Consider the following 27,461-nt stretch of genomic DNA (forward strand, 5'->3'; position numbering starts at 1 on the left):
AGTAATCAAACTAGTGATTAAGTAAATATATTAGATTATCTAACGGCTTCAAAAAAAGATTCTACTTTTATTCTTTTTGTACTTTAAAGTATTCCATTTTCAATTATTTTTAATTATTGGTCAAAAGATTTTTTTCGTATTTAAAAATCGAAATTGTTATAGAAACAGAAATTAATGATATTTTTTTTATTTAAAATATTAAATCTAAAAAATTGAGAAATAACTCATATTTTTGTTTAATTTCATAGTTCTTGTATTCTCATTAAAAATGTTTTCTCTTCTTTCTTTATAGATATATATATATATATATATATATATATATATATATATATATATATCTTATATTTTCATTTTTCCTGTCTTTGAATTCGTTCCAACGTGACATAGAATTCAATATGATATTTGATGAGAATAACAAAGAAACGTGATCAAAGATGAACACGTCTGACAAAATCAAACGATCTGTAAACTCATTGATGAATAATAGTGTGTATAAAATTTTTTAATACTTGTTCGTTTTCCTAAAAAGACTTCTGATAGATAAAGACAAATAAAGACAAATGACAGATAAAGAATTATATAAATCAACAATTTACCATTACTTTTCTTTTAATTGTATGGAAAATTCAAAAGACTATTTTGAATTATACAGGTTAAAATATATTCAAAAGAATTCAAATTTAAAAAATTTTAAAAATGGAATCAAATCACTTCGGAGATTCGCATTTCGGCGTGGATTCGTCTGAATATGTCCTAGAAAAAGTTTTCCAAAAGGCATTACATGATATTTGCTTATGATACAATATAATTGAAGATAAGTATTTTATTTTTTTTCCTCTTTTTGATCCACTTTTCTGTCCCAGATTCTCCATCCTCGAGCACCGCAAGAAACACGAAGATTATTATATTAAGTTGATTAAATTTTTAAATAACAGTCACAAAAAATTATCTTCAACTGATTGTTACGAGTCATTCGAAGTAACGGTGGATAATCTGTGCTTTGTCTCGTGCTTAATTATTCCGTTGTCGAGCAAATTTCGGAACGCGGATTTCTCTTCTTGCAACGTTTCCCATAGTGTTGCAATGGAATACTTCAATAGCATTGTTATCAATGTAGTTGTCGTCATTGACAAATGTGTGATAGTGCATCGTGATAGTGAACGATACTGTTAATAAGTGGATGCGTTAAAGGTCCTGCGACGGGTGTGTGTGTGGGTGGCACACGGGCTTCGGTGGTGGTTAGACGCAACATGCGGGAAGGTACAATAACGCAAGCCATCACGGCGATCTGCTGGGCCATCGCCAGTTAGCCACTGTACTTTTCTCTCCTTCTCTATCTACATCTAGTTCTATGTATATGCAGAATTTCCCAAGAATTTTCTCCCTATTATATTTTCTATTAAACAAAGATTCTCAGATGTTGACTTATTCCTAGCTAAGATTTGGAATTTTTGTATAATTCATGTATTTTCGGAATTTTTATTGAAATTCTTTTTTAGCGTATTAATTTGGTTTGCTTAAAATATAAACTACAGCGTTTAGAATTTCTCAGGCTGTAATTATGTCTTTCCAAGTTTTCTTGCTAAGAAAAAGTCATTTTGAAATAATCTTAGAATCTCTATGGTTTAAAGGAAATGCGATAGCTCTAGAACGTGCTGTATATAGGGTGCTCTAACAAAAAGGAAGTATATATAAGATAACGATATTCTAAAAGCTATTTTAATCCAATAAGCTTTCGTAAACGTATGTTCTAAAGTAAATTATTTCGAAATCATTAAGTAATCTTTTAGTTCTTTGGGAAATGTTTATATCGAGTACTGTTATTAGATTATGCACAATATTAAAAGCCTCTCCCCCTCCCTTTTTTCTTCACTCTTTTTCTCCCCTTTTCTCTCCTTCCTTTCTCCTTTTTCTTTCCCTTATTTTTTATTTTGGCTTTTTTTAAATCCTTTCTAGTCTAATTGTAGCATTTTTTATTAATCTCTTTTTTATTAATCATATTAATTATATAAATAAAATATTTAATTTCAAAATTCTTATAACATAAATAACATTATACTATTTTTATAATTATATCGGGAAAAACAATAATTATCTACGATTATGCAATATTTAAGATAGTAATTTTTTAGTGTTTTTTAATTATAATTACATCGGGAAAAACAATAATTATCTACGATTATGCAATAATTTAAGATAATAATTTTTTAGTGTTTTTTAATTATAATTACATCGGGAAAAACAATAATTATCTATGATTATGCAATAATTTAAGATAGTAATTTTTTAGTGTTTTTTAATTATAATTATATCGGGAAAAACAATAATTATCTACGATTATGCAATAATTTAAGATAGTAATATTTTTTAGTGTATTTTTTTCTAATATAAAGTATCTTTCCACAAACTAGAGAACTTTGCTATTTAAATGTATTTAAAAATCTTATAATTATAACATTAAAATTCTATTATAGGCCTTTCGATAGACAGGAAAATTTGGTGATACCAGGAAATTTAACACATTTGAACGCTTTAGAATATTCGAGATAATAAGGAGAATTAAAAAATGTAGAAAAAATTTTTGTTTTTTTTTTAAACTTATTTAGAACATATACACACATATTCAAATTGTTTTATTTTAAATATTTAATTCATCAGTTAAATTTGGTATTTTTAATTAAATGTACATCTCTTAAATATTTTACTAAAAAAAATTGTTAATACAAAATCAGTTTAACTAAGCAAAAATTGTTGTGTAAATTAATTATAAAAGAACTTCTCTTTATTTATGCTGTGAAACTTTGCTTACCAAAACTTTTTAATTTTAAATATTATCTTACCAATCTTTCTTTTCTTGAAATATTCTGTATATAAAAAAAGGTATTTATTAAACATCTAATAGAATACTTTGTACAGAGACTTATAAAACTTTGTTATCTATTTGAGTAAAATGCGATTTTAATTAATTTCTTTTGATTAGCTAATTTTTTTCAATTAAATTAAATACGTTACCAAAATTTTAGATAGTATAATTCCGAATTATTCTGTTTATACATATGTATACTTCTCTCTATTAATTCCTCTCATTACTTTTCTTACTATTTAACTTTTTATCTAACTTCTATTTTTTCTCTTCGTCTTTTATTGTGCTAGTTCGTTTTAGAAACTACTTTTAAATCTTCTTCTTATTACTCTATCGTTTTCCTTCTTTTGACCTTGTTCGAAGTAATTATAAATTTATATTGGTTAGTACTAAAATCAAATTAACATCTGTTTTATTTGTACTACTGTATATAAATGTTTAGAAACATATTTAAATTTTAAAAAATTTTGCTATACTTCAGTTGTCATGAATATAACAATAGTATTATAAGAGAAAATATTTCGATAAATAGAAAGGGCAATACTTGTCGAATCAATGTGTGAATTCGAACTTCGAACAAGGCAGTGACCTTCTATTCCTCTTGTTATTTCTCTAGTTACCTACTCTATAGCTCTATTCTGTCACCGCATGCCAAACTAGAGGACCCACCGCTCCGGATTGACCCCTCTGCGAAAAAACAACAAAGAGGCCGCCTCCATGCAACATGCAGATGATCCTGGTTGCTGGCGGGTGAGTCCATCATAGAATCCCGGACACACACAGCTATACATGCGGTTATACAACACACGTACGCACCCACGGACACACATACACACTTAAAACACAGAGCATACACGACCGAACGAAGAAACGTATGTATTATACGTATTGGTAGCTTGATTTTCCTGTTATTATTTCCTTTCCCGTAATATTCATCTTTCTGCCCATTGATTCTCTTTTGGGCCTTTTTTCGGTGCGCATTTAATGTTAAATATGGCTGTTTTACTCCAAAAAGAAATTATATTTGATTTAAAAGATTTAATTCTGTATGTGTATTTTAAATTGGTTCACACATGTAGGATGTTTCAGTTGTGAAGAAAATCAAATAATTATAGAAGCTATAGATCATTGAATTAGAAACCGTCTAATCTTCGCAAAATTTTATTTGATACGTTATAAAAATCTTATTTCTTTATGTCATTTTTCCAAGAAACTTGCAAGCTTTTTGAGAACTTTAATGTTTTCGTGTTTGACTAATAACTATTTGAATAATTTCATTGGATGTTACAATCTTCTGCTTTTGATAATGTGATTTTGAAACGTGTTTTTAAGAGAGTTTGTGTTGACGGGTGGGGCAACACTCCTGGGATCCGCCCTGCCTACAATATTGTATATGATGCAAGACGTAAAAAATCCACATGATAAACGATTTTCCAGTTATCACTTGACGTCATGCAATTTTTCCGTTGTATTAATTTATCTTGTATTTCACTAAAAACGAAGACCAAAGCATTAACCACTAAATAGTTCAGCAAAAGTTAAGCAATATAATACAAAAAAAAATCTATAATTTGTTTTAAAAAATCTTTAGATCTTTCTTATAAATGAAGATTAAGATGCAGAAAATTATTTAAATATTTATTATTTTTATTGCGTTTCAGAATTTAACAAATTTTTAAATTAATTTTAAATGAAAATGTATATATTTTAATATTTTTTATCTTTTTTAGAACCCTGTATTTTGATATATTAGAATTTTAATTACGATATTTTTAAATTAAATTTTTGAATTTTTTTTATCTTTATACAATCACTTTCTAAATTCATATTCTAGTATTTTAAATTTGATCATATCTTGAAACATATATTAAATTTCCAATTTAAAAATGTATTAATAATTTGAATTAATAATCCGACTAAATATTCCATTACCTTGAATTATTATTATCTCGGTATTATTATAGACAGACAACATTACACATGTCTGGATATCTCAATTGAAGTTAATTGTTTACGATTACAAGATTATTTATCATGCATATTCACGCTTAGTGTGTTTTAAATAAAAGCGCAATTAAGGATCGATATTTTGACTCATTAAAGTTCGAGTTCGAAATAATTAACCCTTCCCTCTGGCAACTAGGGTCTTTAAAAACACTATTGGACACTATTGGACACTGCAAAAGATAAGTAAAATACAATCCGACTTTCATGATAAAAACTTATTAAAGTTTTGACAAGTATAGCAGAATATTTTCAGATTCTTATATTAATCCGGAACAATAAAAAAATTGCACTGTTTCTAAAAGACCACTATTGCTGACGAAAGAGTTAATATCCTAGCAGAGAGTTAAGGATTGATATAAATTGAAATAGAACAAAAAGAAAAAAATGAAAGTTGCTATCATTACAAGTATTAATAATATATATATATAAATTTTAAAAATCTGTAACATTTGCGAAATAATACAATAAGTATTTACTAATATCTGTTAACGAATATTTGTTAACAGTTTCTAATTTTACTTTTGTCGTCTGATTCTATCAGGATCAAACTAACAATAAATTAAAATGTATATTTTCGAATCAAATATAAGAAACTCGTTAGTGCTTGTGCTTTTCTATTTTATGTCCATTGCCTCAGCCATATCTGTGACGATAATGGTAGCCAGGTGCATTCAAATGCAGATTTCATATGTTTCCCTTCACTTATATGTGTTTACATGACATATTTATCTGGTGTTGCTAACCAGCTGTCTGCCACGTGTTGTATGTACACGCATCAATTGAAGCATTTGTTTTGGCTGTCTCATTTATCACAATTTTATTTTATTTGTCACAAAAATCTAATAAAAATCATCATATGAAGATTTTAAAAATATTATTTTTCATCATTTGGTTTACGAAAGTGTATTTTTTATTATATAAAATTTTTGCATGAACATTCAATTAATAAAATAAATACTTCTACTGATTAGTTTTAATTCTAATTCTACATTATTCACACAGTATTAAATATCTTTAATTATTAAGGAAAGAACTTAAACTTTATTTTTACATAATTATATTTAGATACATAAATATATTAATAGTCGAAGTTGTAAATGTAATATCTTTTTGTTAGAATAACATAAGAATATATAACTAAATTTTCAATAATAAGTGTGTAATTCAAAATTTACTCGAAAGGAATTGATGCAAGATCAAAATGACATTTTTATTATATGAGTAATTGACATGATACTTAATGAAATTCAATTTATATGTCATTTTGTAACAATGCGTAAATTGTGAGAAAGTCTGCACTCGAACCACCCACGTGTCGTTTTCCGAAGTGGGCCATTCTAATTAACATAATGACGGATCTGCCGAAGTTTTAAGGATTATTATAACTTTGCTCGCGCATCGTGTTAATTAAACTTTCTCTGAAATAAATGTGGTCTGCAAATAAATGTAGTTTAAATTACATCTCTTGGCTCAAGACTTCATTTTTCGTCGAAAATAATTTGGCACAGTAATAACTCATAATACAATTATAAATCAATTAATCAAAGCCTACTGCTCATACACACACGTGTTGCTTTTAAAGTTTTATATTAATCTCTTTATTAATATATATTTCATAATATAATTGATATTATTTTTGACTGACATTGAATTTTGATATTTATCATTCGACTGATAATTTTATTGATAATCAGTTTCATCCATTTCTAATAAATTGATTGTACAATGATCATATTGATGTAAGTGAAACGTTAAAATGCATCAGTATGAAGATATCTACTTCAACAGACTATAAATTTAAATGCAATTTTCAAAACACATATAGATATATACAGAATGTACACGCACAATGCATTTTTTTGGGAAAAATAACCTCGATTAATAGGTTTGGTTGATCATTTATAACAATCGATTCAATAGGTATTTTCTTAGTATCCTGTCGTTCTTGGTTTCTTACTTGGGTTTCTTCAAATTAATGGACTTCTAAAATCAACTATTACCATCGAGGACGGCTAATTATAAAATTAAATGAACATGCACTTACTCTAATGTAGTGCATACGCTTTAAAACTTTTCAAAAATATTGAATTATTAAGTTTTTTAATTTTTGTGCAATTATTTCTTATATTGAATATTTCTAAATATTAAAATATTATGTAATGTTTACTTAATATATATATATTTATATATATATGTATGTATATATATATATATATATATATATATATATATATATTATTGCGAAAATTGCAAAATGGTAGAGGACTTTTCAATTCAGTTTAGTCCTCTCTACCTACCCATGAAATATTTAGCGATTATTTCTATTTATATATATATATACAGGGTGTTTGGAAATAATCGCCAAATATTTCATGGGTAGGTAGAGAGGACTAAACTGAATTGAAAAGTCCTCTACCATTTTGCAATTTTCATAATAGTTAACAAAATATTAATTATTAAAAATTGCTAAATATTAGTCTTGAATAATTTTTTACTCAAATACTATCAACTTTACAGAAAAGCTGCAAGAGACAAAAATCATTTATTTTCTTCTCATAAAGTTCTAAGAATTTTTTTAGAATTTTTTCAGAATTTTTTAATACAATATTTTCTCATGTTGGTAAAAATGAGAAAATGGAGTATTAAAAAGTTGATAAAAAATTCTGAAAAAATTCTTAGAACTTTATGAGAAGAAAATAAATGATTTTTGTCTCTTGCAGCTTTTCTATAAAGTTGATAGTATTTGAGTAAAAAATTATTCAAGACCAATATTTGGCAATTTTTAGTAATTAATCTTGTTAACTATTGCTAAAATTGTAAAATGGTAGGACTTTTCGATTCAGTTTAGTCCTTTCTACCTGCCCATGAAATATTTGGCGATTATTTCCCTGTATATGTATGTATATATATATATATATATATATATATATATATATAAATTAATAATTAAATGATAAGTAAATTGGACAATTAGGAATCGGCGCTGTAAGTGGTGCGCTTAAGTAGCTAAAATCGTTATTTTCAATAACGTTATTGATTTGCTGAAATATATTATTGGACTATAACGATTTTAGTCACTTATGCGCACCACTTATAGCGCCGATTCCTAATTGCCCGATTTACTCATTTAATTATTATTATTATTATTATAAGGAATCTTACTTTTGTCATTATATATAATAATATATATAAATTGGTTCACCTGTGATCTTAAATATCTTTACTATTTTGAATAATAAAAACAGATTAAAAAAACTATGATTTTGAGAAATATTGGGTCATCTAAAAAGTATCCGGGATACTTTGTCACTAGATATATGACCATCAACACATATCTAGTGATAAAAAACCGCGGATACTTTTTAGATGACCCAATATAATGTATAGTGGCAATATTTGTTTTGTGTGGAGATATGAAAGAAATTTTAAGGACAACTAAATTTTTTAAAAATACGGTTACATGATTTTTTAACATTGTGTGTGTGTGTGTGTGTGTGTGTGTGTGTGTGTGTGTTGGGAAATTTGGGAAAATATTGAATTTACAATTGTCTGATTTATCAGTATATAAGATAAAATAAATAATAATTCCTTAAATCTCTTAAATACTTTCGCTAAGATTTATATATTCCATACGTTATTTTTAGAACAGCAAGAATAATAATTAGTAAGAAATAATCGCGTGGATGAATATTGTTCATATCGCGACTCAGCGTCCAGAAGTATATCAAAGGTGCGTTCTATTTGACACTCACAACGCATGTTACATGTCCTTGTTTAACATTTGATAAACAATAAGAATGAAATGATTGATTCCATGAGTGTTGAGCATCAAGGAACGCATTTGATAGGCATCATTTTTCCAAAGCACTCTAACGATCGTTCTCTCCAAAAACTGCGTTAGATTCGTATCCTTACGAAAGTCCCTAGAGCTCGATTAGAAAATAGGTCACTGGGTGCCGAAATCGATAAACGATCCTACGTATACTGGTGCATGGTAACTGCATTATCGACAATTCTGCGAAGAAAATCTTGACCTTCGCCCGGATGGATGGTGCGACATATCTTGGCCGGAAAAGATACACATGAACATAATATATTAAAGCTTTAATAAGATCCTGCGCACAATGAGAGAAACATTAAGAGAGTAAGAATAAATATTAATATTTTAATCTGTCAAAAACTATGTATTTCGATACAATCAGTTTCTGATGAGTTGAAATCTTAATATTTATTCTTTTTTCTAATATTTCTTTCATTGTATGCAGTTCCTAATGCACAATGTAAAATTTTATCGATTAATTATAGCAAAAAAATACATTCTATTAAATATTTTTTTTTTAACAACATAATATAAATTCCTGTACAACAACACGTTAATATAATTCTTGTGTATTTGAATAGAAATTCATTTTTAATATTTTTAATACTTGTCCGTTCGTGCGGAAGTATCGTTTGTTTTCCTGTGTGTACATATCTACTTTGTCCACCATGTCTATGAACATAGTTTATCTTCCCGCAAAGGTATTGGCTATCTGTACAAATGTATTTGCTCTGTTTGCATCTATTTACTGAGATAACCATTCATGAAGTCGAATTTATGTTGCTACTTGTTGAACACAAGATTTGTTTGTATAGAAAACAATTTTCTCCTGATTTTATTTAACATATCAGTACAATTTTTATTAACTGAAATTTTATATTTTGCTTCTTTGATTTGAAAGTAAAATGATCCATGGAAAATATTTAAAAAATATATCTTAATTATCTTTGCTAATCCGCAGATTCTTAATAATCTTCTCGAAAGCAATCATCTATCTAGCCGTGAAAGCAAATTTAAGTGCACATTTATTCCACGTCTTAGCATTTGAGATTTGCTCGTTTATCCTTTGAGTATACAGAGAGACGCGACGAGCATCGTTTAACTATGCATAAATATAACTACTTAAGCGTGAAATTGAATTTACGTTTGTATGCATCGTTATATATTTATTCAAGAATGAATTCATTCAAGAGAATAAATGTAATTTAAAATTTAACATACAATGTACTTTTTTTATAAATAAAATGATATGGAAATATTGCTATCATATAACATTAATACATTAATCCGGAGAAAGTTCAAATTAATAATATACTTTACCAATTTAAATAATAAAATAAAAATTCAGACAAGAGACAGACTAATGAGAGTCAAATGCTAATGTAAGAAAGAGGAGAATTAGGAGATGCAGATGTAAATACGCAGGTGTTAATGGTTTCTTAATTTATTTCTTAATTTATTTCATCGAACATTTCGGCTCACTTTGGAGTCATCCTCAGTGAATACAGTAACAACAATCCTACATTGAGAGCAAGTCATTTACAGATTGGCAGAAATGCAGCAATCAATACACTATATAAATTTACAATTTGCCATTATAAGACAAGAATAAAAACATCAAATAATAAGACTATGTGACTCAATGGGAAACGAAAAATGAAGCTTAGAAACATTGATTCACAATTTTAAGATTAAATACGAAAGTTATAATATGTATTAAATACATGTCGTTCTTCTGAATATAAAATCGTGTTCAATATCTTATAATTTGACATCTTATAATTCGGCATCTTATAATTTATCTTATAATGGCAAATTGTAAATTTATGTAGTGTTGATTGCTACATTTCTGCCAATCTGCAAGTGACTTGCTCTCAAGGGAGGATTTTTTGTTACTGTATTCGCTGAAGACGACTCCAAAGTAAGTCGAAACGTTCGATGAAATAAATGAAAATAATCAATAAGTATTATCTGCATTTCTTAATTCTTCGCTTTTACATCAGCGTTTGACTCTCATTAGCCTTATCTGAATTTTTATTTTATTGTTTAAGATTGAGAGTCCTTATTTATATTTATATATTTATGTAATTTTGTTTTTATCAATTTAATTTTATAAATAGTATTTTTCAGAAATTCGAATATAGAGCACAAGATATTCGCAAATCTATCGAATATAAGTGAAAAACGCTGGTATGGCATCAACTTATTCCGGAAGTCTAATTAACGCCGATATTTCCTACTAACGATCTTATGCGCGAACTCGCAAACGCGCCTGGCATCCGCATTTCCGCGTTTGTTCTTCGAGTCAATGGCGACTAGCACACCCACACGACAGACAACTCTTGCTTAGTTCCGTGGTCGAATTTACGTCATTGCTTATATTATTGATCAATAAGGATGCTATTCGATGCGTGTCGCATCTCATAGTGGCCCAATTCCGTATTTGATTAGACGATAATACCCAATACGACTCAGATCATTGGTTATAATCAATTAGGTGTGTGCGATATGTTAGCACATGAATCATATTTTTTAACGTACGCGTGAACATGATAGCAATTTATGTCATAAACATCGACAAAGAAAGAAAATAAGACCAGAAAAAATTGAGGAAGATTTTTTTTATTGAGCGATCGCATACACACACTAGGATTGCATATATGTCATTCGGAAGCAGAAGCTGACCTTTGACCGTAGTTCGCCCACGTATAGGTGTACTCTCTCTTATTTGCCCTTGGATTTTATATTAAACTATTATTAGTTATCAGTAAGTGTTTAATGGGGTGAACGACGAGAGTTTCGAGATTATAAAATCTATAATAAATGCGTCTACTTTCTATGAACTGCGAAAGACAATTTTAATCTTTATTTATGCAAATATTTACTTTATTGATCATAAATTTACAAATTCTTGTGCTTTACAATGCAAAAATTTGATACTATTTTATTCACATAATGATATAATTCTCACTTATTTATTTTCACATTAAATTATTTCAAAATCATTAAGAGAATACAGAAAAGTAAAAAATTATTAAATTGGAAGGAAAATACATTTAAAATATATTCTGTTCCTATCAGACTTAATGTATAGCACGCATTAAGTTTGTATGAACCAGACCTCGATGAAGTTATAGTCGGACTATATCGATATTGGCCGATATTAATAGACGATAGATGAAAATACATGCTGGACTAAATTTATTTGTATCAATAACATCTACTGTACTACTCCGTGAACGTCGCGGCAATTTGATACCACTACTTCTTATGCGCGTTATTCGCAAATTCGATCTATTAATTTTTCTAACACTACTTGCAACAGCAATAGTTGGCCTCTGAAATGGCCTAGTTATGGCAATAATAATAATAATAATAATAATAATAACAACAACAACAACAACAATAATAACGAACAGTGAAGAATGTTCGTTCAATCATTTTCATACTAATTTGATATTAATTTTATACTATTTTAATCTAGTCTTATACTTATCGTTAGTTTTGAAGCGATAATTTCAAAAAATCGAATTATTACAAAACCTACTTTATATTTTCAAGGAAATTTAACACGTATAACTAAAGCAATTTATGAACATTTACTTGCCGAATTTAAAATTTGCATCATGTTGTCACTCCTGATTGATTGCCAATACAAACGTCTTGCTTTTCGTCTTTGCTCTTGCCTTTTTCCTTTTCTTTGAATTTTCGCGGAAAACTGATACTGGTGTACGTACTTGATTGCCTTTGGTGCACAAGTGCGGAAAGAATATCGAGCTAACGACTCAAGAGGCGCCCTGTGAGTCGCCCCTAAAGGGTAGAAATGGCGTTCGGGATACGGGGATGGAGATCGTTAGTGGAGAGGGGGGCGATTGTGTCGCGGTAGTGGAAGTCACCAGAGTGGACTTAGAAGGATGGCGTGGCACGCGCTTTCCGTAAGCTAAAGCCACGCTACCGGTTATCTTCTTGCCACCCTTTACGAGTATCGTCGCGATAGTTATCGGACGTGCGTTTACGAGAAGGGGTGATTCATTTGCGCATTGTACAATTAATCCATTTTCTCTTTAATTTCATTCATGTTTGTCTCATCTATAATAATTTCGAATGCAGTTAGTATATTGTCCAATCCTCAAATTAATTATAGTGATTTTAAGTGAACAGAATAAAAACAAAGTAAGGCGATAAAAATATTATGAGAGTAAAACACAAAGAGCAAAAAATATTCCATCATTCGAAATTAGTCTGAAGTAATTGTTTTACACAATGCACAGAGAAAATACAAATAATTCAGAAAATGGATTAATTTGTACGAAATGAAACAATCGCGCGCAGATTTTTCTAAGTAAGTGTCCAAATAAGTGTATAAAACGAGTACGAAAAAATATTTGGATCGTTTAATAATCGTAATTAAGAGTGTATTTGATAGAAAGGTTTCATGAAATTGTTCTTCAATGGTGCATAATACAAATAAACCGAATAAAACATTCATACAAGTGGATTGTTTTGAAAGTGTGCATCGTTCTGGCTTCGGTGATTGTGATCATAAATTAGTTCTGGTAAAGATTTTGACTTATTGGCCGATCATAATAAATGATGTTTGAAAATTAAAACGATCAATATGCAGTTACGATCATAAAGATCTTTAAATATCACTAGTTACTAAATTAACAATCTAAAGTCACAAGACTCTGGCATCCGCCAGCAATTTTAATGTAAGATTTAAATCATAAATTAGAAATAATTATCAATAAAATATATATATATATATATATATATATATATAAAGAAATGTATTTATCTTGCTTGAAATATTTTTATAGGTAGCTATCTCTCATACGAAATTTATCGTAACAAGAAGCGTTATCGCTCAGATGGCTTTCATTGCGATTTTTGACACCATTGTCGGCTGACCAGTTAATAAGCATTTTGCGCGCTAATTAAAACAGTGACGGCAAAACACGATCCGCAGAATAAATGCGATTTAATGCGAGATTTAATTCGAGATCGGCTGATAAATGATATCACGCGATTCTACAGTTCTTAAATTTGGATGGCCTTACGTTTTCGTTATCGGATACGGTTCTGTAAACGGACGTGCTTGATATGTAATAGGAATAAAGTCCTATAGCTTGTTGACCATAACGCTGATATCTTCTATTACATCGAATCCGTAATTTTGCGCGATCTCTAGCGTTTGATCTCTAATATGCCTTTATATTAAAACAAGTTTATTACTTTTTTAACGAAAAATCCTTTATGTTCATGGCTTGCAGTTACCAGCTTGCAAAGGCAAAACTTCTGCTCCGTTAATTATTTATTAACTTTCAGCGGCCAGAATTCGCGGTCGATAGCAAAGTCCATCATTGATTGATGTATAAATTACAACGACGACATAATTGCAGTTTCAGTTCATCAAATCGGAAAATAAAAGAAAGCGATTGTTATTCACATCGCAAATTAGCTCGAATCTGCGTAAAGAGATTGTAATATGCGCATTGTTTGTCTCATTGTTGCATACGAATTAGCGCAGCGTCGCGTAATTTGTTAGAAAATGATAATGAGACACAGTTAATTCACTTTACTGAATTCCCATCATTCGTCTTTCTACATAGTATATATGGAATCGAATATTCTTTCCTTCCATTCAAAATATTGATAATAATTTCCGAACTAAATAATGAATCTCTTTTTGTATGTTGAAAGAAGAAAAGATTGTAAATACTAAATACTTAATGAAACGATTTTCTCTGTATATTTTATAATTACAATGAATATTTTTTATTTTGTCATATGTGTACAGAGTATTTTATTTAAAAATTGATCGAAAATACATTTACATAAAGTATTTCATTTTATTAGGTGTTGGAATTAATTCGTAGCGTTTTTTAATGAAAGAATATTGTTATGTTATTTATTTCACATGAGCATTAAAAAATACATTAATGAAAGTACTTCCCATCACTTGTAAAACGCTACGAATTAATTCCAACACCTAATATTTAAAAAACAAAATTGTTTCCTTTACAGCTTCTACAAAAAGAAATCTATTGACATCAGATTAAATTCTTTTCAAAATTCAACCGCTTTTGCTTGAAATATATTTCAATGTTATCAATAGTTTCGAAGATATTTACATATATCGATTTAAATGAAACATCATATAGAATTTTCTTTCAAAGCGAAAAGTATCTTCTCTTCGATGTTTGCCTTTTGTTTTTCGAGCATTCGGATTCTTCAGAGCATGTGCGATTGACAAGAATGCTTCTGTTCGTCGCTTCTATTTGTCGTATGTAGTGTACTTTGCAATTCAGTGATGTGAATCAGTTAATTGCATCTTGTACTCAAGCGCTTTATATGCGCTAATTTGATGCCAACGATAAACACGGCAGTATGTGCCTACGCATTTGCTCATTCAATCTTCTTAAGACAATTTTTTTAATGGTGCATGATCCTTCATTTTTATTCTCTCGTAATTGTTGTAAGCTATATTGATATCTATTAATATTTTTATTAAGATGTCGGCTGTCAAAGTTGAATTCGGATGAAACGTATGTTAAAGTGTGTGTTGGTACGCTCTATAAATGGACGTACAATATGCTTCTCGAGTTAAGGAAAAGTTAAAAAAGCTTGCTTTCTTGTTCTTTGCTCTGCTCGAGGTAACCGATTGCAATTTCGCCGTCAATCAGTCGCGACATCGGCATCGCAACTCTACAATTTCCGCGAGTACAAGCGCGCTGACGATAAAAATGTGTCACGGCCGATCGAACCACGTGTATATGGACGCACAATGGCATAACTTACGTGCCGTTGTACCTACGATCAAAGTTGATTTAATCGTAAGTGTTCAGCAATTGACTCTCATTAACGCATCGATAATCAATTTTTCGCTGCCGTATTCTGAACGAAATATTTTATTTATTTAATTATATAATTATAATTTATTTAATCTATTAGGTGTTGGAATTAATTCGTAGCGTTTTTTAATGAAAGAATGTTATTTATTTCACATGAGCATTAAAAAATACATTAATGAAAGTACTTCCCATCACTTGTAAAACGCTACGAATTAATTCCAACACCTAATAATTTTGTTTAATTCTCTCAATACGTTAAATTGATGAAATATAGGATAATAAATTTATCGTTTTTTAAATTTAAGTATGGATTATTTTATCCATTTACAAATCGCATGAAAACGTTTTAGTTACATCCCTATGAATGAAGATATTTCGTCTGGACAATGAAAAAATTATGATGCTTTTAGACGATATGATAAAATTGTTTTATCGTATCGAGGATGGCGCGCTTTTGTGACTAAAGTCGATCGATGAAAATTCACATTGTTGCTACAAAAAGAAGCAAGTAGCATCGTAAAATCATCCGAATACATACGTCCGAATTGCGAACGTCCATTTGCGTTCGGTTTCCTGTCGTTTTCATATTGACATTACTCGCAATTGCTTTTGACGAAATGGAATAGCTGGTGATGGAAAAATCGAATAGTTTTAACTGTTTTTTATAGTACCCGACCTGTAACATTATAACATTGTAAACTAAAATTTCAAGCTAAAATTTTAGCTTACAATAAATCTATTACTTATTTTATAAAGAAAAATGATCAATACTTTCTATTATATTATATCTCGTTTTTATTTATTATTATATATCCTGTTTATTATCTGTTTCTATTTAATGACAATGAAATTTTCGAAAACATTTCCTTATCTCAATTTTTGTTGCACGCTTCTTTACGTTCTCTGTTTCTGTTGATTATAATCCAAAGCAGGACAGAAACTTGGATAGAAACTTTCAACTCTACTTATAATTAAAATAATGCTTAGCAATAAAGTTTAATAAAACGGCCTCGACAAATGTAGATCACGTAATATTATCAATATGTCACTATACATCCGAATAAATTAACAAACGTACAAATAAGAATAAGTTTTGATTTTGTGTATCTTTTTAGACTTTTTTTGATTTTTTAAATTTCTGAATTAAAACCAACAAAGAAAATTTAAGAAAATTGCTGGTGGATTCTCTCAAAGATAAATAAGGAATAATTAGGTTGTCACTTAATTTGAGAATTCTTATATTAAACCTTTGCTTGATATAAAGCTATATTAATGCGAATCTTAGTTTAGAATTTAAATTAGGTGAAATTTGGATTCGTCGTTTATGGAAGTGCGTATATCGTTCGTCACGTCGCGAGCGATTGCTCTTATATATCCGTCCCAAAAATAAAGATATTTATACAATCGAAGCATTTAGTGCATAATGATGCTGGATGGGAATCGGCGCTCATAACGGCGTCCAACAGGAAGATTATGAACCTGATAAGGTTCTCTAGATTGCCAACGCACGTGGAGACTAAGATATGGCCGCGGTAGCTGGCATTTATGGCATTTCAGAAGATCGACACATCAGACACTCCGATCATCGACAACGTGACCAAATGTGAGTTTTAGAAAAGGCACGACAGTAATTACAAAGAGAATAGCTCTATATATACACACACACATACACACACAGGATGTTTCAGACATAAGGTAGGAGCCGCATTGGGGGCGTAGAATGGGTCAAGGGGAATAAAAAAGTCTGATACTATTTTGAGATATTTGCTGTAGTTTTCGAATTAAAAAAGGAAATGTGTAAGCCAATGTGCATTCAAGCCGCGTTGCGCAAATTTGTAGCACGGTCCATCGCGATTCACTCTCGGCAGCGAGCTACCGCCGCCGCTATCGAATGAGGCGCGATGGGCCGTGCTACGAATTTACGCAACGCGGTTTCAACGCACATTGGCTTATACGTTTCCTTTTTTAATTCGAAAACTACAGCAAATATCTCAAAATGATATAAAACTTTTTTGTTCTTCTTGATCCATTCTACGCTCCCAATGCTGTTGTTACCTTATTTCACTCTGTATATATCAAATTTAACATTTTTTTCTTTCTTACATAAATATTTTTATATCTATCATCATAGTGAATTTGTTTCATTGGTTATAGACGACATGACTCTAATATTGAAATATCCACTAAGAATTAAAAAAAAATTCAGGCGTTCGAGTAATATGGATGAGAGAAATGGAGATTTTTCTTTCAATAAGTAAAGGCCTAGAGCTTGTACGGGCATACCCGAACGAAGATCTATAAATATAGGCACCCCTTTGGCGCACCCTCACCTCAACTGCGTCAACGTAGGACGGTAGGTACCGCGTTTAAGAATTCATCTCGCGCCGGGAAGAAAACTTCTGCCGTTGTTGCACCGTGCGGACGTCATTTGCGCGCTTTACCTTAAAGACCGCAACAAATATAGCCGCTGTTATAAATATATGAAACTCATATCTTGCGCACAGTTCTTGCTCCGTACTTTACTGCAAGAAAACTCAGAAAACAGTATAAGAGAAGTCATATTGACCGACAATAGCCAATGTGGACATTTATTATAACTATTGTATTATTTGCATTATAATATTTGAAATTTTATCATGTTAATATTTGTTGAAATAATATTTAATATTTAAGAAACATGAAAGCAATAGTTTATTAGTATTTTATTTGACATTTTAAGCAATAAAAGAAAATTCGAAATTATTATTATTTGACATGAGAGAAAATAGTTTTTAGCAGAATTCTCAGCATAACATTGCCAAAATGTTGTTAAAGTACCAGATCATAAAGGTCATGTTTCTTGTTTTCGAAAAAGAAAGAGGATTTATTGTACTGCAGTGAGTTTGGACTCTCGGCGATAATTAAATCGACGCACGACGCGAATAGTAAACACAAATGTAACGGAAGCAGTGGGTGGTCTATTTATACAGACATAATTCCTTGAGGATAAATGGAACAATTCTTAAATATATGAATATAGGAACGAAGTAACACTTGACTGAAAGTACGCAGTGTATACAGTGTACACAACCATTTAGTAATTAATTCGTATCAATATAGTTTAATCCAATTGTTTTTATATGTATAAAATTTATTTATAACAATATATATTATCCATAATAGCTATATAAATCTTGACTATATTTCGACAATAGAAAGACAAAGAAAAAAGAAAGACAATAACGGATTAAGATCTTTACGCACACAAGATTACGGCAATTGTCCCATCAGTTAGATAATCGATTTCCGATATTAAATTGAGTGGCCTTCGGATACATGCAAGACATAAATATGAACTCGTTACGGTAGTATAAGTTACAATACAATGTTACATAAACTGCAAATATTAAATATTCGCATTATATTCTATTTAAAAAAATGTTTGTGATTCATTGAAATTATTCGTAATTTTAAGTTTTTGTTTCCAATCCGATATAGTTATCATTAAATATCCCTGAATTGGAATTTTTGCATCTTTGAAAATGTATGACTTTTTATCTTATTCCTGACTTGTTTGTTGATTTTTCAATATTGACAAAAATATCGCGCGAATACTTTCTTTTTCATTTGATACCTTATCTCCGTAGGTAATACCATACAATAGCCAAAGATGGGGTTATTCTGATAAAATGAACAGTAATCACTAAAGTTAGCGCTGAATATGCAGTCTACAAACTTTTAAAATTGCCTCTGCTTTCTGTCTCTCAAGATTACATTTCTCACATGCGGTTGGAAAAAAAAGAAAAAAGATATGAACGATCGAGGTCGATTAAAAAATAGATGTCCAGACTGCCAAATGCACCTGCTGCCGTGCAACTTGTCATTCAGGAAATACAAATTGCCTTGCCGTTATATTCCAAGAGGCATTATAATATTACAATTTGTGGCAGTTATTTATTTTTGGAGGAAAATGAAAGGAAATGAAGGATGTTGATTTTAGAGAGAAAAAAATGATCGTCATCTATGGAACACGTTGTTTGATTAAATAACTTAAGCGGCATACTTTTTAAATAATGAGTTTTCCAAATATTGTATTTTTATGATCTTCGAATTTTTAATTTTTCAATCATGATGAAAGTCTCTTTTTTGGATAAATGATATTATTTGTACGTTACTTGTTTGAAATGTTTTATATATACCATTCGTAGGACAAACAGTAAGGCAAACACATACAGCCCTCCCTCTCGCCTGTGTGATTGGAATATGCATCGATCCATGTTGAGGCACAGTTATTTGCGATATATTTTCCATATCTGTATGCATCTTCGTTTTCTGTTCCTGCTTGTCTATTCCCACCTCTTGTCCTGTAACAACATCACATATAACTGCATTGACCTCCGAATGTATATTCATACGGAACATTACAAAAATAAAATATTCTTTTTTAGAATTGATAGCTATCATTCAGAGTTCTAACTTACTGTTTGTAGGAAACACTAAATAATTATATCACTCATAAATCTGTTTCGCGCAATTTTACATTTATATATTATGAAAGATGATTTCAATTAGCACTAACACACACACACACGCGCGTGCGCGCGCACACACACACACACACACACAAAATATATAAGATTATTTTTAACTAATAAGAGAAAGTATCATTTTTGCATTTTTGTTAGAAAAAAAGTAAAATTTGTTAAAAATATATTATGAATGTATTTTTTTTATTAATCAATTTATCCAAGTTTCACAAATATAAGTGAAACAAATATTAGTACTATGTATTAGTTAAACTCAACAAAGTGAATTTGTTAGTTCTATTTTCGATAAAATATTATCCAAGTTACGTAAAATATAAATTTTATGTTTTTTTTAGCATATTCAATTGTTTTATAACATGAATTTATATATATTATATTTTGATTTTCAAGCCTCCAATTATAACTAAAAAGCGGATATATTTTATCTTACTTTCTCTTTAGCTCTATGCGTTTCGAAAAAATAACACTCGCTTGTTTGTACACTCGTCAGACTCATATTTACACAGTACGCTTCCACTTCCTAGTAATATCCGGTTGAAGTTTGCTCGGCAAATTCATCGGAAATCGCGGACATCAGCGCCCGATTTCGCTAACGTCTGATTTCATCTGATTTTAATATTTATTTTTATTTAACATCAGAATTTGGTAAAATAAAATATGTGCGAAAAGAATAAAGAAATTGAAATCTGTAAATTAATTTTAATTTCAATATTCATAAAATTTGTCAGATAATTCTGATACAGTTTCGATTTTTTCTTTGAAAAAGGTTTTGGTAGATTTAATACATTTTAAGAAAAACTTGCAGTATATTTTTAAAGATTTAATTCTTACCAAGTGCGAGAATTGATCTCGATGATCGGGCAACTTTTTTTTTATCATATTTTGTACCGAAACAACTTTACAATCAGCCTACATAACGTGTGACACAGAACTTGATGCAGTAAAGTCGATAAGAGCGGCGAAAATTGATCAGTAGTTGTCGCCATCTCGTAGTAAAACAGTGAATAAAGTTACCCTTAATGGCGAGGTGGAAAAAGTTCGCGCAGTTGCACCTTTTGTTTATATTATTATCATCCCTTACTTATTATTATGGAGATCTTTATATCTACCTATTGATCGAATGCGGAACTAAAATGCGAAATTTTTGAACATATCTTGATAACAAAAAAAACATATCGTTGGAAAATCATATATGAATATATATATATATATATTAGGTGTTGGAATTAATTCGTAGCGTTTTACAAGAGATGGGAAGTGATGGGAAGTACTTTCATTAATGTATTTTTTAATGCTCATGTGAAATAAATAACATTCTTTCATTTAAAAAACGCTACGAATTAATTCCAACACCTAATATATATATATATATATATATATAATTTTGATATTAGAGAAATAGGAGTGAAATGATCGAGAGTGTTTTGTTTTGATTATTCTAATGTGCTTACAAAATTTTGAAAAATGCCATCTCGAAATAAAAAAAATACGAAAGAATCATTTTTTACAAAGCAAAATATGTAATAAATAATTTTGCGTCATAATCTCTCATATTTCTAATCTCATAGAAATTAGAGAAAATAATGTATAATAATAAAAGATAATAAAAGATAATTGTAAATAAAGTATTCTATTTATTAAATTTGATTCTCTAATTCTACTGTTTTTATGTTTTGCTTTCTCACATGTTATTAAATAAAACTACATTTAGCACTAAATGAGGAGTATAAGGATAGTTTAGTTCTTTATAAAATGCTTTTCGATTCTAGAAATTGTTTTATATATTAGGTGTTGGAATTAATTCGTAGCGTTTTTTAATGAAAGAATGTTATTTATTTCACATGAGCATTAAAAAATACATTAATGAAAGTACTTCCCATCACTTGTAAAACGCTACGAATTAATTCCAACACCTAATAATGTTCATTTTAATCGAAAATATTTTCTTAAATAAATATAAAGAAGGTCCATTATGTTTAGAGTTAAATATTAGATTAATATACGAGGACAAATCAATAAGTACCCGTGTTAGTAATGAAGACGCAAACTTTTCACAAAAATTTTTTTTATTTTTCAATGTAATCCCCTTTTAGGAGGATACACTTTTCCCAACGTTTCTGCCATTTTTTTAACCTCTCAGAAAAATACGATTTGTCGAACTTTGTAAAATAGGCCTCTGTTTCGGCAATGACCTCCTCATTCGACGTGAATTTCTTTCCACCGAGCCATTTTTTCAAGTTTGAAAACAAGAAGAAATCATAGGGGGCTAAATTCGGAGAGTACGGTGGATGCGGCAGCAATTCGACCATGCTTTGAAATTGATAATCGCTTGTTGTTCACCGTGAGCAATTGCAGCACCCATCGGACTGACAGCTTTTTCATTCCCAAGTTATCATGCAAAATACTGAATGCCGTTCCGTACGACAGGTCTACGGCCTCTGCTACTTCATGCACTTTTGTTCGGCGATCAGCGAGAATCATGTCGTGGACTTTTTCAACGATTTCCTCAGTAACCATGTCTGCCGGGCAACCTGGGCTCTCCTCATCAAAAACAGACGAACGATCACGTTTGAATTCGTTGAAGCAATATCTGACGGTTATCATATCATAGATGGTGAAGAGTTCCCATAGACAGCATTCAACTTCGTTTTTATTTCTTCGCACGTTTTTCCATCCAAAAATAAGAAACGAATCACAGATCGATTGCTCTTTTTCCATTGTATCGGAAAACATCAAATACGTTCACTACGAATTGCTGTCAAATCAAGACTATTACATGAATCATTCTGAAATTTTGTATGGCGTCGTTTAAAAGATGGTAGTACACGATGGTAATACTAACTTGCATCAGCAACATCGCCTGTCTTGAAACACGGGTACTTATTGATTTGCTCTCGTATACATATATTTTAAATAAATTCTTCCTTAAGTTTTTTCAAAAAATAATTATAAATACATGTGTGCAATGCAAATGTTTGCTCTCCGTGACGAATATCTGTAATAACGTTCGGTATAATGGTATTATAACAAGTTATAAGTTTAATTATTGCAAAAGAATGAGACGAAAATAGGAGCTTATGAATATAAGGATAGAATCATCTGTTGTGATTAGATCGCATTTTAGAATTTATCTGTGCGATTATTCGAAGTATAATTACCATAATATTCTGTAATTCGGCAATGTGTTGAAAAAGAAATTAGGTACATTTTGTTTCTAAAGAATTTCAGTATGCGGCTTGAAACTTGAGATATTTAAATTGGTGTAAAGAATATATATTATTTAACGTAATTAAGTCAAATTGACATTTGTCTATTCTGCAAGGTTAAAAGACTTAGCAATTTTTCACTGTGAGAACGAGTAGTAATTCGACACGTGTCATTATACCAGTTCGCACGACACGCCAATGACGTCATCTACCGAATGCGAAATACGACCGTATTCGCGATATGAAATCCACCAAGCGCCATTTAATTTCATGAATTACATGTTTCCTATTTTTTTTTCTTTTTTTTACAGCATGCAGAAGATATTTTTTATTTCAGTTTTTCTATTGATAACATTGATTATCTCAGGATTTACTGTTCTTTGAATATTTATTGTTTAAAATAATGTTTATAGATTTTTAATGTCGATGTAAACATATTAATAATAGGTAATAATAGGTACGATTGCATGTCATAAAGAGAATTTTTTTTATTATAAGAATTGTAAAAAAATAAAAAGACATGGATAAGCAAATAGAAAATTTAAACAAAATTAGATAGGTAAAATTGATCAGGCAAAGTAATGCATAAAATGTATATCGTAGGTTTATCCATTTATAAAATGATTTTTATTTAAATCTTTTTAATTAAACCTCTTTTAGGACTTAATTTTAGTTATTAATTCATGATCAATTAATGAGGGACACTGACAGAACGTCAATAATTACACTATTATAACAACGTATAGTGTGGTGAACATAGTCGTGATTGCTAAGGAACGTGAATCAATGATGGCACTAGAACATAGCTGCAGCAGTTACGTTGAGGAAGGCCTCTTATGTGGATCTCTCTGTCGTTATATAAGGAAATAACGTTATGGATTGAGAGAAGAGAACTAGGTACACGTGTATGCGTGTGAGATAGAAAGAAGGGGTGAGAGAGAGAAAGAGAGGGGAGGAAGGAAAGGAGGGAGGAAGAGAGTCCATGAAGTGGTGTGTGCGTCATGTCGGATCCATTCACCAGCTTCGGCAAAGATGGGACAAACCAGGTCGCAGGCACAGTTATCTAGGTCAGCTTCTCTACTTCTCACGGTCTCGATGGGAGCGGTTAACTCTAGTTACCATATGAATACGCCACACGGCATCAATGAAACGTCCAGAATGACCCTGATCCAGGCTCGTCATTGTCGAACTGTTACAATCATTCGGATGTTGCGCGAAAAATTTGGATTAATTTTTGTTGGATGTGTTGTAATATAATACATAAAATACATATTAAGGATTTGTGTCTTGTAATAGAGATTTACTATGTAATACAGAATATAATAAGGTAGCGGAAAAAATAAAAAAGAGGTTGTATTGAGTATAAATTATTTTATACTCTATTTTATTAGTGCTGTGTTATAATGAACGTAACGTCAAATGTATTATCGCACAACAGAGTCATAATTGTTCGTATTATCTCCAGCTCATTTAACCTCCTGTTGCTTAGAATATGGCTCTCTCCGACACTCTTATCACTAGAGGAGCTCTTATTGAGATCAATCATCGAGTCTCAATCACCAATGATACACGTCTTTCCTCATTATCTTAACGTAAACGATCCTTAATAGTGAATCTTTGTCTGCCACGAGTTATTGTTCCATTTTTAGAGCTAGAGTGTTTTAGTAGGAAGTTTGTCTAGACACTTTTGTATCAAATGGAATTAGATTTTAAACGAGAAGAGAGTTAGGATAATTTTTTGTATTTATAATATTAAGTTTTGAAAATAGGTTTTTTGCGACGAATGTATCTTGTATGTTTAGTTTAATGACCGCTTCACACGTACACATTTTTAATCGTATGGCGAGTCACTTTTGCTTTCTGAAATTATTGCTTTATAATTATGGACTTAAATAAGATGTTATATTCCTAAAGATACGCAGTACCAAAATAATGGCGACTGCGCATTTTGGTTCCTAAATGCAGTTTTAAAGAATGTTTTACTTAATTCATTTTAATTAATATGAAAAGTAAATATTTTTCATACATGTATAAAATATTATTTATGTTATTTTATTATTTCAAATATATGTACATTATATATATAAATATATATTTATATTTATATATTAGGTGTAGTAAAAAGAAATCCATTATTTTTGCAATAGATGGCTTTAGTAATCTGTATCTCGTCTACGCGTGAGCCATCTATTGGAAAAATAATGGATTTCTTTTTACTACACCTAATATTAATAATAATTTTAATTGATGCATAATAAAATATGAAAAATGTATATATATATAATTTTTTATATTTGTCGTATCAACTAAAATTATTATTAAGTAAAATGCAAAATATTCTTTTTACACATTATACACTTTACATTGTAGAAAAATGAAAATCGCGCTAGTACTTATTTTAAATGCCTAAATGCTATTTTTTTGCTACTATATTATTCGGAAATCACCTTATCTAATTTCACTATGCTTTGCAGCATGGCATCACAATTGACGCAATTATACGGATAAACAGCTTATCTGTGGTAAATGATCCCTTAACCAAGTTTTGTTTATCACAACCAGATCATGCGTAACTGCAATGAGTATAGTTGACACATCAAAGTAAATAAGTCATTTCAATCATACACATACCTATTACACAAAGATAATTAGAATGATCTAGTTATATTGTTTACAAAATATTTCTGGTTGTGTGAACTCCATAATTTTTTCTGTACACTTTTGGGACGAAATGGCCTGGACGAAATTCCGCAATCCACACGATGTTGGCTCAACTCCACGTCGCGTTGCAGATCATGTTCCGGTGGCCCAAATACGCAGATATTTATCGGCATATCTTAAGTTTCGACCGCGAATTTTGTCAGTGCGTTACAATAGATTGCTCCGTTTTTTTGCATTCATGAAAAATGTAAAGTAAGAAGAATATTTATAATTATATTTAGTATATATCTTCCAAATATTTTCCAAAATAATTGAAGAATTGAAACATATAGAACTATAAAATATATTTATATTAATTTATACGCACACATACATCACGACATAACATATAATATTACAAATAGAAATGCGTCATATTTCTATTCTAAAGTCTGACGCAAATTATAGTTTGTCTAAAGTGAACTTTAAGTGTGAATAATAGCGTAATTTGATCTATGACATGACTGTATGGATTAAAGATGAACGTTGATTAATAAACGCAGAAAAAAACATGAAAAGGAACAAACAAAAAACATAGGCAAAATTAATAACTAATAATAAGTAATTATATATTACTTGTATAAAATTATTACTTAATCATAAATAATGATTAACAATATTACAATATTACGCAAAATATTTATTAATAAATGCACAAATTACGTTAAAATGTGCATAATTTGATATACATTAATTAGATAAATAATAAAGATAAAGTTTAACCATATAATATGATTAAGAAAATTAATTAATTTTATATTTATATTGTACATATAAATATAAATATTATTAAAAATCCGTCTAGAAAAAACGTGCCCCTATAAAAATGTGTGTAAGGTTTAAGCTGGTAATATATACAGTTCTGTAATTAGATATACTTAAGATTGTACTTATAATGGTTTTAAATATAAAAACCAACTATGAACATATCGATTCAGAATTTAAAAATACGAACAACTTTTCGCAAATGTTAACAAGACAGAAATTATCCACATATGTATTATTTGCTAACTGTTCTAATTAATATTAATATAATTGATAAATCATATATTATTTTAATTGTTATTAATAATAATAATGAAATTAATACAAGTTTGCGTTTGATTTAGTTTATTTTCTTAATTTTGTCCACAAAAATTTACATTCTCCTTGTGAAATATATCGAATTTTTTAAGGTTTTGTTATGTAATCACAAATTAAGAATTCAAAGTAAAAGTAGAAGCAGAAAAAGCAATAGAAATCCATGTGCCTTCTCCTTTTAGTCAACTCTTTTAATTTTCCCGTGTGCATGAACGGGAAGGAAAATTAATTTCTACACAATCTCTCGTTATTCTCAAATAAATGTGCTGCTTTTTTAATTCAAAGTTGACGTTGATGTTTTTCACAAAGGACTTTCTGTTCGAGTCTTTCCGTTCTTTTCCCTAGCGTTTCATAATTAATAATGTTCGACTGAGTAAACAAAGTTTGAATTATTTGTTTCCAATC

At 29.7% G+C, this 27,461-nt stretch overlaps 1 protein-coding gene across 34 annotated transcripts in view; it reads left to right on the forward strand.

Moving 5' to 3' along the window:
• shaker (potassium voltage-gated channel protein Shaker) overlaps window positions 1–27,461 on the forward strand; it is a 120,780-nt gene that overhangs the window by 52,400 nt on the left and 40,919 nt on the right. For 6 of the 34 annotated variants that reach the window (XM_087415574.1, XM_087415580.1, XM_087415576.1 and 3 more), the window contains 2 exons: window positions 864–1,315; window positions 3,480–3,613. The exons of 13 other annotated variants lie outside the window; for them this stretch is intronic. In XM_087415574.1, the coding sequence (XP_087271700.1) occupies window positions 3,588–3,613 (26 nt within the window). In that variant the 5' untranslated portion in view covers window positions 864–1,315; window positions 3,480–3,587. Of the gene's footprint in view, window positions 1–863; window positions 1,316–1,631; window positions 3,614–10,660; window positions 13,247–16,829; window positions 17,148–27,461 lie in introns of those variants that run through there. 15 more of the 34 variants (XR_015548125.1, XM_087415581.1, XM_087415570.1 and 12 more) reach the window with 14 other exon arrangements.

Source organism: Acromyrmex echinatior, chromosome 18 (genome assembly GCF_024713525.1).
Source record: "Acromyrmex echinatior isolate Ae372 chromosome 18, ASM2471352v2, whole genome shotgun sequence".
In the NCBI taxonomy this organism is placed as follows: domain Eukaryota; kingdom Metazoa; phylum Arthropoda; class Insecta; order Hymenoptera; family Formicidae; genus Acromyrmex; species Acromyrmex echinatior.